Below are 12,500 nucleotides of genomic sequence, written 5' to 3' on the forward strand. Positions count from 1 at the left end.
GTGAAATCCCATATTTAAATGTTAAAGCTTAGGTGAAGTGTGTAAAAACACAGGAACGTAAGGCAGGGAAATCTCGTCAGGGAATAGAGAGTTGGCGGGAATCTGCTGAACGATTCTGCCACTTTAGAAAAACACAAACACACTCGGCTATGGCTCTGGGTGGGTAGAAACCAGATGTGCTGTCTCTCGCTCGCTCTCACACACAGTCACACACACACTCACACATAAGGCAGGTCTGTAGTTATTACCCACCTGGTCTGGCCTTTCGTGTGTGTGTGTGTGTGTGTGTGTGTAATGAAAGTGTCAGGAAACAAGGCCAGCACTGAAGGTGTGAGTGTGATCTACACTTTGACTTAACCAAAGGAGTGTGTGTGTTTGTGTGGACGTATGGCAAATTTAAAAAGCTGAAAATAAAGAATTGATTTCTGAAGTTAAAGCTAGGCTTGGTTTAGCCTTGAGAAATATTGTACTGTAATTTGAATTTATACTATACACGTAGCTTAAGCTCTGTCTAATAAAGTCCCCCTCAGAAGGGCATACAACGGAAAAACCCATTATCTACAGCGTTTTCCAAAGAAACACTGCCCCCTAGTGGTGAAGCCACTCTCCAGCAGCTAATGTAATTAATTGGTCATTAAAGCAACCAAGTGCAGCTCTCAGTTCACCTTCTTAGCAGCACTGCTCCAAGTATCCAGCCTGTAATCAGTAATGAGAACATCAATGGGAGGTGTGCAGTTTTGCAGTAACTTTATTTCTGTGTTAATCAAATACAGTCTGATGCAACAAACCACATAGAAATAGTCAGGAAGTACTACAGTGTTCCACATCACCTTTGGCCTTCAATGTTTGACCTCTTCATGAAATGAACTCAAACTTTTACTCAATAGATTACAGAGGTTTAATAACATTTAACTGCAGACGCACAAAAACAGACTTACAGACATGTTAACGTGTGTCATACACTCTCTCACACACACACACACGCGCGCGCACACACACTTTCACTCCCCCTGTCTCTCAAAAGTTGAGAAGTGTCACAAGGCAAAGGATTCAGTGGGTTCAGTCATTTGGATGATCGTTCAGAAAGTTTCTTAGAAAAACAAGCCGAGTAATAATAATGACATCGTTTTCCTACGAGGAGCGTTTGGGATTAAGTCCTTAAATATACTTTAACAAGAACGGGAATGAAGAAAGAACTTCAAAATATACAAACTATTTTTTTCTCCAGTTTTCTTCTGTAAGCAGAATGGATATATTACACATGTCAATTTGTCAGCACAATTCACCACTACATATTAGCTTATTAAGTCATAAATATGCCATAAGAACACCAGATAAACCTAATATGACACTGTGCATCTCTCCATTGTCAAAACGCTCAACTACACGTCTTTAGTCATGCAAAGGAACAAAAACTGGCACAGCCATTCTTTACATCATAAAGCATTATAAATAGCACACGACAATCCACCAACTCCAACTCGAGACACTCTGTTATGCATGGATCAAAAAAATAAAATAGAATAAAATAAAATAAAAAGATTATCGTACAAACTCTCCCTCTCTCGCTGAACGTTGACCCATTCACAGTGTCAGAAGGCAGCACTAATAATGTCTAATACTGCCTCTGCTCTCTAACGGCCCCTGTCCCTAGTCCCAAAGTACACACTTATGGTTTGTGTACATGTAGAGTTCAATAGATCTGAATCACATTAATCATACACTCAATTCATACCTTCCCCAACACCACACTGACGTGACACTGAGGCATTCCAGAGTTCAACATGATGGTGCACTGTTTTGGAAACCTTCCCATCCACCAAAAATAAAATAATATAAATTAAAATAAAATAAAATAAAATAAAATAAAAAATGTGTGTGAGGGTGCACTTTTGTTCAATTCAGAAATAAGTCTTCATCCCCAGTGTAGCCTTTGGGAATTCTCTCAACCTATCAGGGGTTTGCCAGGTTTAGTGGGTGTGAAAGACCAGAAAACTCACCACAAACGTGCTGGATAATGTGCCATAGTGCCCCACTCCTGCAGTAACTGCACTGATCAAACCTCTATTGGATCCCTGCTGCCTATAAGGGGCACTATATACGTTATGCAATCTGTAGCGAACTGCTCAGACATCACTAAACTCCAAAAGACACTTGAAAGTCATATTATGCACTGTTCGGATGCAGGACTTGATCACAGTAATTTAGGACACATGTAGTGCACTAGGTAGGGTGTAGGGAGACCAGGAGATTCAACTAAACAGTGCTACAGAGCCCCCTGGTGGCCAGACAAGAACCCATTAGTCCCATTTTCAGGCCCTCAGCTTTGGAGTGTTCCCTGCTCCCACCAGCACATGCCAAGACCACAGGACCCTCTGGGAAATAACACAATTTTGCATTAAATATTTGTAACTGCAGAAGTTGTTGCCATGTAAGATAACCATGTAAATAAATTGTATGTGAAGCTAGCACTATTTACTAGTCTGTAACAACAAAATTGACCTCAAATTAGCTTAACGTGATCTTACATCAGCAGAAAAGTCAGTTCTTACAGCAATGTTAAAACTGACTTCTATTTAGTTGTTCAATGTGTTATTCATTCTACCGCTACTGTGTGATATATTATAAATACTACATTATTTTTACAGATTAAAGCACTTTCATTGCTTTAATAGGTGCAGCTATATTGGAAAGCCATGGACATGCAAGCAGGTCTAAATGAACACACACACACAAGCACTTGACCACAATATGGGACCATACACAATCATTCTGTCAGGTTTAGATCAGCAGATTAAATTAATTCATTCATTATCTGTAAGCGCTTATCCAGTTCCGGGTCACGGTGGGTCCAGAGCCTACCTGGAATCATTGGGCGCAAGGCGGGAATACACCCTGGAGGGGGCGCCAGTCCTTCACAGGACAACACACACGCTCACACATTCACTCACACACTCACACCTACGGACACTTTTGAGTCGCCAATTCACCTAACAACGTGTGTTTTTGGACTGTGGGAGGAAACCGGAGCACCCGGAGGAAACCCACGCAGACACAGGGAGAACACACCACACTCCTCACAGACAGTCACCCGGAGCGGGAATCGAACCCACAACCTGCAAGTCCCTGGAGCTGTGTGACTGCGACACTACCTGCTACACCACAAATTAAATTGTAGAATAAAATATTTTCTTTATGAATATTAAAACCTAATTTTCATTACCCACACTTCATTTCACAGTCCCATAATGTCCCTCTGCATTGTGGTTGTGTCTGAGGTTGTGTCACACCTCATCAGAAAACACACACATGAAACTAAATGAAAATGAGCAACAGCTTCCGTTTTCTAAACTCACAGGCTTCAATCTTCAATTCCCCCAATGGCCTGTACCTCACGGAGCATTGTGATTAGTTTGAAGTGGGAGCAGAACGCTGCCATAAGCAGGTTTGTGTCCAGCAGTTGGTACGACTGAGTGGCATCTTGTTTTGAACGGTTTTAAATGTTTGGTACTTTTCTGACTATTACAAATGCTTCAGGCGTTGACAGGGAGTCATGACCACAACTGGCACATCTCAAAACAAACAGGCCAATTTATTACTATTACATTTACTCCATTCGGGTTGCAATTTCATGATATACATACGGCAGCCAGGTAAAGGCACTCACTATATTTGAACGCAGCTGTTACACCTTTATCCAAATAAGAAAGCCTTATTATATATTGATTCTTGATGTTCAAAAGCCATGTACTTTGATGATTTGTTCTTTAATACTTAGAAAATGCCAGCGTGGTGAATAATGTTTATATACAAATAAATATATGACATTATATGTTTGGTCCATAGAAATACGCCAATGTGTTTTTGTGTTCTTTAAAGATGTTAGAATTAAATCAATCATGTCCGATACATCCTACTTTCAATGATATTCTACGGCATTTTAATGATGTTTTCAACTGTTTGGGCTTCCCTTTATTGTTGTTGTAGTTTTTCTTTTGCGTTTCCTGCAGACGGAACACACCTCTGCGCAGCTTTTACTGTGGGGTAAGTGACAGGCAGCTAGTGGTGAGGAGCAGTGGGTGGGAGGGATGGAGTGGTTTCACTTCTAGTGGTTTCAGGGTCACACTGAGAGAATAGAATATAGAGGAGAGCAAAGTCTACATCTACAGACAGCACAAAACACTAACATCATATAAAAACACGAGAGAAATTTACATGGATTCAGTTACAGAGAGAGTGTATGTGTGTATTTGCATCTGTGTGGTGCAATTAGACAATGCACAACAATTTGTGAATGTGTGTGTGTGTGTGTGTGTGTGTGTGTTTAGCAGTACTTGTGCATGGTTTAGAACACTCCTCCATTTGGAATCTTAGCCACAATTGTTCAAAATGACATCATCCTCTTCTGTAAGTTCTCAGCTGGTCCTTTGTCTTCATAAAAATGCCCACGTAGATAATTATTGCATTGGTTTGTGTGTGTGTTTGTGTTTGTTTGTGTGTGTGGTCCGTGTTCAGCTTAAAAGGAGTGTTTATATACCATGTCTGTTGCTGTGCTAGCTGGATGTGTATGTATGTGTGTGTGCACGAGAGAGACAGAGTGTGTGTGTGTGTAGTTGTGCGTGTTTGGGGGTATTTTTATCTGATTGGGTGTACTAGCAGTGGAGACCAATGACCATATACATGAGTAGACAGCATGGCACCTCTGACTGGCGCTGCACAATTTCAAAGATGAAATGAGTGAACTCATCTGCATGTGTTAGTCTTAAGTATCACTCATTTGAAAGATTCTGATATGATTCAGATGTTGTGCATCTCTAGCGCAAACAACTGCAAATTATATATAAACACTGCCAAACATTACAAAGTTACAAGGCTTTCTCTTGCAAGAGAAAATGCCCGTCCACAACTCAACCCATAGCTATAAACCATCACACCAAATGTGCCCTTATAAATATCAGTGGATAGATTATTGGGACATAGTGTGGAAATAAAAAAAGTGAGAGGATGTCTCACAGGGCTGATTCTGCTGCTTGCCACTAGAGGGGGTCAGAGACAGGTTGAATTCACTTCTCAACTTAAATCCTCCTAACATGTATAGGGTCATAGGCAGGGTCAGTAGGGAAGGTAATTTGGGCAGTTTACCTGGGCCACAGGAATTAAGGAAACTGGGAAGCAGAAGCAATAGAATGCTGTCGATGGAGTTATAGTGTCTAGAGTTGTGTTAGCTATTAAATAGTCACTAAATTAAGATGTACTGTGCAGATTTGTCCAACTCCAGTGATCTCTCTCTTTCATCATTCTCAGTCTCTCTTCCTCCAAACTCTTTCCATCCCTCGTTACTCTCCTGCACTCCGAGGCGCTCGGAGAGAGGGTCTGCCATCGTGTGTTCGGCGGTTCCTCCCCTTCCTCACCTCTTTCAGATGCTTCCACTTCTTGTGTGCTGTCTGAATGGAGTCAATAGGCGGAGCTGCATTGGCTGCATCTGCCATGCTTTTGCCTGATTGGCTGTGCTTACGGGACCACACCTGCTCACAAATCTGGTCAACCGTGCTCAGGTTGGGATGATCGACCAGCTGCATGAAGTCCCTGTACCACAGCTTCTGATTGGTGGAGGAATGTCCTTGGCTGTGGCCGGGGCTGTGAGAGTTTGGGACTGGTGGGGCGGGGCCTGTAGAGGACACGACCTCCAGTGTGATGCCCAGGAGCGTTTGGGTAAATCCGTGCTCCATCGCATGGCACTGGTACACACCTCCGTCTCTACGCAACACACGGCGCACCAACAGGCCACGGTCAGTCTGCAGGATGCGGTCATCTAGACGCAACTGTGAACAAACACAGAAGCAGAAGCTGAATTTTGGGATATGGGCTCATACGTATATACCATATGCATTTTATATATATACATATGTTTTATTATGTATCGTTGCTGTATGGCTTGTTGTTCATGTGCTTTATGCTCACAGTCATATCTAAGCCGCAGGAACGTTTAACAAAATTCTCCATCTTTTCATCTAATCTCTTTGAAACCCAGGAGAAACTACAGTGGAGTTCTCTTTGCATTTTGTTCTTTCCTGTGGGTCCTGGACATGTATTAAAACGTTAACACTGTCATACGCCTACAGAAAAGACTATGAAATTCTCACCCTTTCTGGGTGGGTGCAGTCAGACGGAGAGTTGGAAGATCATTAATTAAAAAGAGAGAACCACATTTATCATTTCTTATCAAACTTGTCTTCTCTCTTTCCACCTCTTCCATGCTCCATTTCTCCTCCTGCCTACCGCAGTCTTCTCTGTTCTTTATCAGTCTCATCCCTCTTTCACTCAATTACAGCCTTCTGCTGTCTGCTCATCTCTTTCATTATTTTCTCCTTTCTCTTTTGTCCTCTAATCTTCTCCTCCCACCATCTTGCTTGTCCGTCCTTTTCTGCCTCATATCTCATATAATTCTTCCAGCTTTTTGTCTTTCATTCTTTCTTTGTATCTACCGTTCAGTCTTTTCTATTTCTCCTTTCTCTCCAGTGTTTCTCACCTCTTCTCGTGGGTTGTTGGGGTGTCTCTGGTAGGTCCAGGTGACCTGGGCCTGCAGTGATTTGGGGATACACTCCAGAAAAGAGCTGCTGCCTTCCACCGCATACAGCTTCTTCTCCAGAACACGTTGCTTCTGGTGGTCTATGCAACACAATGTCAAGTATGTTTTTAGCCTTTCTGTTGGATCCTATTCTGACTGTATTTAAGATAAGAGTGTAGATGAACATAGTGTGACGTCTAGAGCAGCAGTGTGGTCCGTCATTTTGAGTATTGTGTAGTATAAAACAAACAGGGGGTTAGTCTAATATGTGACATGTACAGTGTACACACTAATGGTTTACATCACTGCCCCCTAGGGGATAATGAACAATAATACAGTCTCACCTCCTGAACACAGTGTGTTAGGGTCACCATTCCTTACATCTTGGCGACGGAAGCGCCTACGTAAACACACATATTTCAATGAACATAAGAAATTAACATGAATATAAATGTATTCTAATTTCTAGATTGCACTGAATACTAGGGCTAGACATTTACTGTTAGTTCACTATATAATATGCATCAAGATGCAAGTGGAAATAAATCCATATAACAACAACTAAACAATGTTTGAGCAGATGCTCTCACAGAAAACAAATGAATGTACTGTTACTGTAAGTTCATCTGCAGATCTGACCTATTTTGCCATGATAAATGGGTAACCAAAGCCCTATGAGATTTACAGGCTTTTAATAGCGATTAACACCTAAAGACACAAAGTAGGTTATGTACTGATTGAACTACAGTATAATACGAATATAAGGATTAATAAACAAACAAATATTGGTCCAAAGATGCAGTGCACAGTATCAGAGCAAAATGAAGTGTTAGTGAAGAATGAGGATCAACAGTTATAAACATATAACATATTATAAACATATCGCCTGGGTGGCTCTACGCAGCTCATGTGTGGACTCAGCACGTTTAGTACAGTATTAGGGTTAAAAAATTAAGCTGAAGCAGTGTACCGTTTGGTGTTGGGCAGGTAGCGTGTGCATGCGTGTCCATCCCAGGCGCAGTAAGGGTCTCGCGCCAAACAGCACTCAGCACACGCTTTACCATACATACTGCAGCGATGAAGAGGCACCTGAGCAAGGCCTGTATCAGAGCCCACGTAGAGCTGTTGCTGCAGGGAGAGAGACAGAGCGAGAGTTACTGAAATGAGCCTCGTCATTTGTTAAATACCTGTAATGAGGAATGGACAAGGACACACAAGGACACACTTTCATTAGTTAGAAATCTAATCTGGGAATCTAGAAAGCTACTCATCTTGTCATAGTCTGATTGCCTCTTTTATCTTAGATCTTAATCCGTGTAATTTCTCACCGTGTTCATTTAGTGCAGTGTTTATGGGCCTTTGTTGGTGCTGTTGCTGATGCTGCTGTTATCGTGTTATTGTCCAAATGAGAAATGTCCCCAGGGCCCATAGCTCTCTCTGTACTAATACTGATACCTGTTAATACCTCCTCTGACCTGAGCAGTGGGCATGGGGAGGGGAGCAGAACTGCTGTTATTAAATGTAAATTTGTGCAATCTTTATCTCACCCCAGATGAAGTCATTTACAAAGTAGTTACAAAGAAAAAAAACTAGTCATGGATGTCCATAGCTTAATGCTAGGCATTGACTCGGATTGATTATCAGATACATCACACAGCTCTGAGTTGCTGAGTAATATTAAATAGACCTGCTTATCTTCATCTCTAATAGACTGTTGCTTATAAAACAGACAAAAGCACAGACAAAAATTCTGTGATTTTTTTTTTCTTCAAAGGCAAAGGTCATTGAAAAAACTCTTGAAGCTTAAGACCTGAGGCAGTAGGGCATTATTCATTCTACACACACTTCGGCCCCTGCTATAAGTTATTAAAGAGCTGCAGTGGGAGATGGAAGCAACTTACTCGTTTGGAGGAGATCTGCATGTTGATGATCGATGAAGAGTCCTGCAGAGAGAGAGAGAGAGAGAGATGGGGAAAAATATGAGGCTGTTTTCACACTCAAACACACACTAACAAATGCTGACCTTGATGTGTAGCTGAGCACTGAAAAATACTGTATCCGTTTGATTTATGTGATGTATTCTTAACAGATTATTAAAGTTAAATATAATCAATAATAATAAGTAATGTAGAATGACATAGATCAATATATTGATGTCCCAGTATATCTCTCAGCCCTACCTTGAAGACCTGCAGCTCCTCAAGTAGCAGTTCCGTATTGCTCCATCCTCCCTTGGGCACAGAGATCACCTTCAGCACTGTGCCAACATCTAAAGAAAGAAAACAAATACAGGGGTAAATAACCAGCACTTTTAAACATACAGAGACACAGGCAGGATGCATCCAATACCTGTGCCAATACAATTAAATATTCCAACACTATTCTAAAAGCTAGCTTTCTATAAACTTTTGCAGTGCACTGTGAAACACAGCAGGATTCTCTCTGACCTGTTCCGATGAACATGACGTCATAGTGACCATCGGCTGCGTTGACACGGTCCACTGCGATCTGTGTGAAGCTGTAGGGTATTCCCGTACGCAGGAAGAGTGGGCGACCCCCCAGAGGAGTTACGGGATTATACATCAATGGGTGATGACGAGCAAACTGGATCACATTATCGGGGAAACCTTTTGTGGACTCGAAACTGCCGAACGTCTTACTCGGGCACTAAGCAACAAGCGAATACAAAGGGACAGTGAAAGTGTGAAGAGAAAATATATGAAAACAAATGTTGTTTACACTATATTCTTATTATACATTATCTCAAAGGTAAGTCATTACACATGGCATTAATGATAGGATTGGGATAAACACCTGGGCTAGGATATTAGTTTTTTGGCTGAGGCTAAGTTTAAGTGATTCTTAGGGAAAGTTACGGTTACTAGTTAAAGGAACAGTCCCATTCAAAATAATGTAATCACTTTATTTGCAATTATTTTAAACTGTATATTTATTACAATACAATTACATCTACACAATATATCAAAAATATGTGGGGAATAAGACAAAGCTATTAAACAATGAATAATATGGTGTGTTCTATATACAAATTTTATTATAACAAATTTTAATTAAATTATAACTTAATTCTTAATATTAAAGGCTAAGCACTAAAGTGTCAAACAAATAAATACAGTGGAATTTGAGTTCCTAACTTGTGTTTATTGATAGTCAGAAAACATGTTATTTCTTACTAATTCAAGGAATAAGGTTTAAAAGACCGTCCCCCCCAACGGTGTTCGGAAACTCTAATAGGCGTCTTGCCTGTGACGTAGATGGTGGACAACAACTCTAGAAGTCGCACTTAATTTAATGCAAAATGTCGAAAAGGTGTGTTGTTTTTGGCTGCAATCATTCAATGTACAGTGGGACATCTGTGCACAAATGGCCCAAAGATCCCAAAATATCCAGAGAATAGACTAAACTTGTCAACTTTAAACGGGCACTTTGGAAAGGACCATCCGCTCACTCCATTATCTGTAGCTCATTTCACTGGCGCTGTTCCAACAATATGGGCATGTAAGGACACCAATGAAAGGTGTTCAAGAGCCTCTGTAACATGGAGGTAAACAGGGTAAGGACACTCACTTCGCCTGTTTTAGTTGGTGTTAGTTAACGTTAGCTTGACTTGCTAAACTCGGTGGCTCAGATTATACTCGGCTACGTAGCTGCATTACGGAGGTTTATAGTGTATAGAGTTCGACTTCGATCACATGTACAAGAAAAACGGTACCTCTAAATTTGAGTTTAGCTTATTGCTAGGCTATTGTCATGAATAATGTTGGTTATTTAGCTAGATACTGTCATAACAGTCAGTCATAATGGTGTTTTACCGCAGCGTTGTTCAGCTGTTGTCCACCAGTGACGTCACGGTTGCGTTCAAGAATTTCCGTAGCGAGCTCGGGTTTTTCCGTCAATTTAATAAAATTGTCAGTTTTAAAGCAAATTAAGCTGCTATTTACATTTTAATTCATACATATATATGTCAGTAACTAAGATAATGTGAAATATTCATGGAGGTCCATTAAGTGGTGCTTAGCCTTTAAGCTCAACTGTTCACTATTTAGGATTTTTTTAAAAAGAAAGTTTAGCTTCAAATGATTACACTGAATTAGTTTTATAGGATCATTTTTTCAACAAAATCATGATTATTGTTTTGAAAACATTGATTCAGAATATTTGAATTGTAGGGTAATTTAAAAACAAGGTGAATCTCTAAAGCCCTGCACTAACAGTCATTTCTGGTGCTTGTAAGGCCCTTACCATGCCTGGTCGTGGGTAGGGGACTTTGCCCTGATATGGCACCCACTGATAATTGGGTCCCTCTTTATGGGCAAACGGCCCCAGAAAGGCCCTGCGTATATCATTCATGGTGTACAAACACACAGCTGAGCCTCGGAATACACTACTGTGAGAGAGAAAGACATCACGCTGTTAATACGCTGCAGGAAGATTAGCAGAAACACTTCATACAGGAGATCAATATTATGATCTCAGGCTGTGCTTTGAATTAATAAAGCCTTCTCTGCACGGGCAAAGTATTGAATGACCCTTGATGACCTCTGACCTGGAAGTAGAGAAGACGGTGTAGACCAGCGGATTCTTCCTATCTCTGGTCTGCAGCAGGAACACGTCCCCTAAAGGGAGATACCAAGGTCAAAGGTCAAGTAAATATAGCCCCAAGTCACCAGACCTTAAACTGACACTGAGGACTCCTGCCGCATGAGCATATGACTGAGCGAGGTTAATGACTGTGTGTGTGTGTGGTTTTATATTTTAAAACAACACTGACTTGGATTGCATAATTACTTCAAACTCAAGTTATCTAGGGGCCACCAGCCAGGTGTTATTTTAGGTGTTATTCTCAGAAAAGAACTGGTTTAAAGAATATGTGGCTCCAGGAATTTGTAGCAGTTCCTTGGCTGTTTATTAACATGAATGTCAGTACAAACAATAAAAACTATTATTCTTCTTATTATTATTATTTATTTTTATTATTATCTGGATAACATACCTGCTGAATGGCAGTGAGGTCAATGAGAGTTTAGTGTTGAAATCCAATTGTTAATTCCATGCTGTTAGGGGCTATTTCTTTCAAATTCTGAAATTCTAACAAGCTGCAACCACAAAGGCAGTAGGAACTAACTGTGCACTTGCACTGAACTTTAAAAAACACATAATTTGATAGGCTCCTGGGTCCTGGAGGTTGTGGGTTAAAGTCCCACTCTGGGGAAATGTCTATGAGAAGTTTGATGTGTTCTCCCAGTGTCTGCGTGGGTTTTCTCCGGGTGCTCCGGTTTCCTCCCACGGTCCAAAAACACACGTTGTAGGTGGATTGGCGGCTCAAGGGTGTCCATAGGTGTTTGTTGTCCTGTGAGGGAGTAGCGACAAACGCCGGGGTGTGTTCCTGCCTTGTGCGGTTACAGACCATGACTGAACGATACAATGCACGCAGTAGCCTCAGTCACAGACTCTGTAAGATGAACTAAATGTACACACTATATGTATGTATTTAGATTTAGAAGTATTAAAATATGATTGTGTTCTTACTGAGCTCATCAAAATGTGTTTCACTGCCGTCATTGCCCGGTACAGAGCAGACCAGTCGAGTCTTCAGAAATGTTGTCCACTTGTTCACCAAACTACGCTGTCCTCCCATGTCATTCTAAAAGACACACACACACACACACACACACACACACACACACTCGTACTGAATGTTTTTTTTTTTTGTGTGTTCTTAGGAACCCAAGCACAAACAAATCAATTCTAATTAGCCAATCAGTGCTTAGCTCCAAAGAAGTCTCAGCAAAGCTGCTAAGCTGGCTGCTTACCCGGCACAGCTGGCCAATCCGAGCATAGGTGACCTTGCCAAAGCCTTGAGCTTCAACAGCAGTTTCTCGGAAGAAGAAGAAGACTTTGTCATCATCAG

The 12,500-nt window shown here is 41.1% G+C and overlaps 1 protein-coding gene across 1 annotated transcript in view; it reads right to left on the reverse strand.

The window, feature by feature from the left end:
* Window positions 1-762: 762 nt before the first annotated feature.
* sema3b (sema domain, immunoglobulin domain (Ig), short basic domain, secreted, (semaphorin) 3B) overlaps window positions 763-12,500 on the reverse strand; it is a 47,816-nt gene continuing 36,078 nt past the window's right edge. Inside the window, exons 6-16 of the mRNA XM_066643509.1 lie at window positions 12,403-12,500; window positions 12,119-12,233; window positions 11,136-11,205; window positions 10,832-10,976; window positions 9,016-9,235; window positions 8,749-8,837; window positions 8,470-8,511; window positions 7,539-7,696; window positions 6,913-6,968; window positions 6,530-6,669; window positions 763-5,822 (exon numbers count right to left, since the gene is read on the reverse strand). The exon at window positions 12,403-12,500 is cut by the window's right edge and continues 45 nt beyond it. Coding sequence (XP_066499606.1) covers window positions 5,337-5,822; window positions 6,530-6,669; window positions 6,913-6,968; window positions 7,539-7,696; window positions 8,470-8,511; window positions 8,749-8,837; window positions 9,016-9,235; window positions 10,832-10,976; window positions 11,136-11,205; window positions 12,119-12,233; window positions 12,403-12,500 — 1,619 coding nt within the window. The 3' untranslated portion in view covers window positions 763-5,336. The remainder of the gene's footprint in view (window positions 5,823-6,529; window positions 6,670-6,912; window positions 6,969-7,538; window positions 7,697-8,469; window positions 8,512-8,748; window positions 8,838-9,015; window positions 9,236-10,831; window positions 10,977-11,135; window positions 11,206-12,118; window positions 12,234-12,402) is intronic.

Source organism: Hoplias malabaricus, chromosome 14, assembly GCF_029633855.1.
Source record: "Hoplias malabaricus isolate fHopMal1 chromosome 14, fHopMal1.hap1, whole genome shotgun sequence".
Lineage (NCBI taxonomy): Eukaryota > Metazoa > Chordata > Actinopteri > Characiformes > Erythrinidae > Hoplias > Hoplias malabaricus.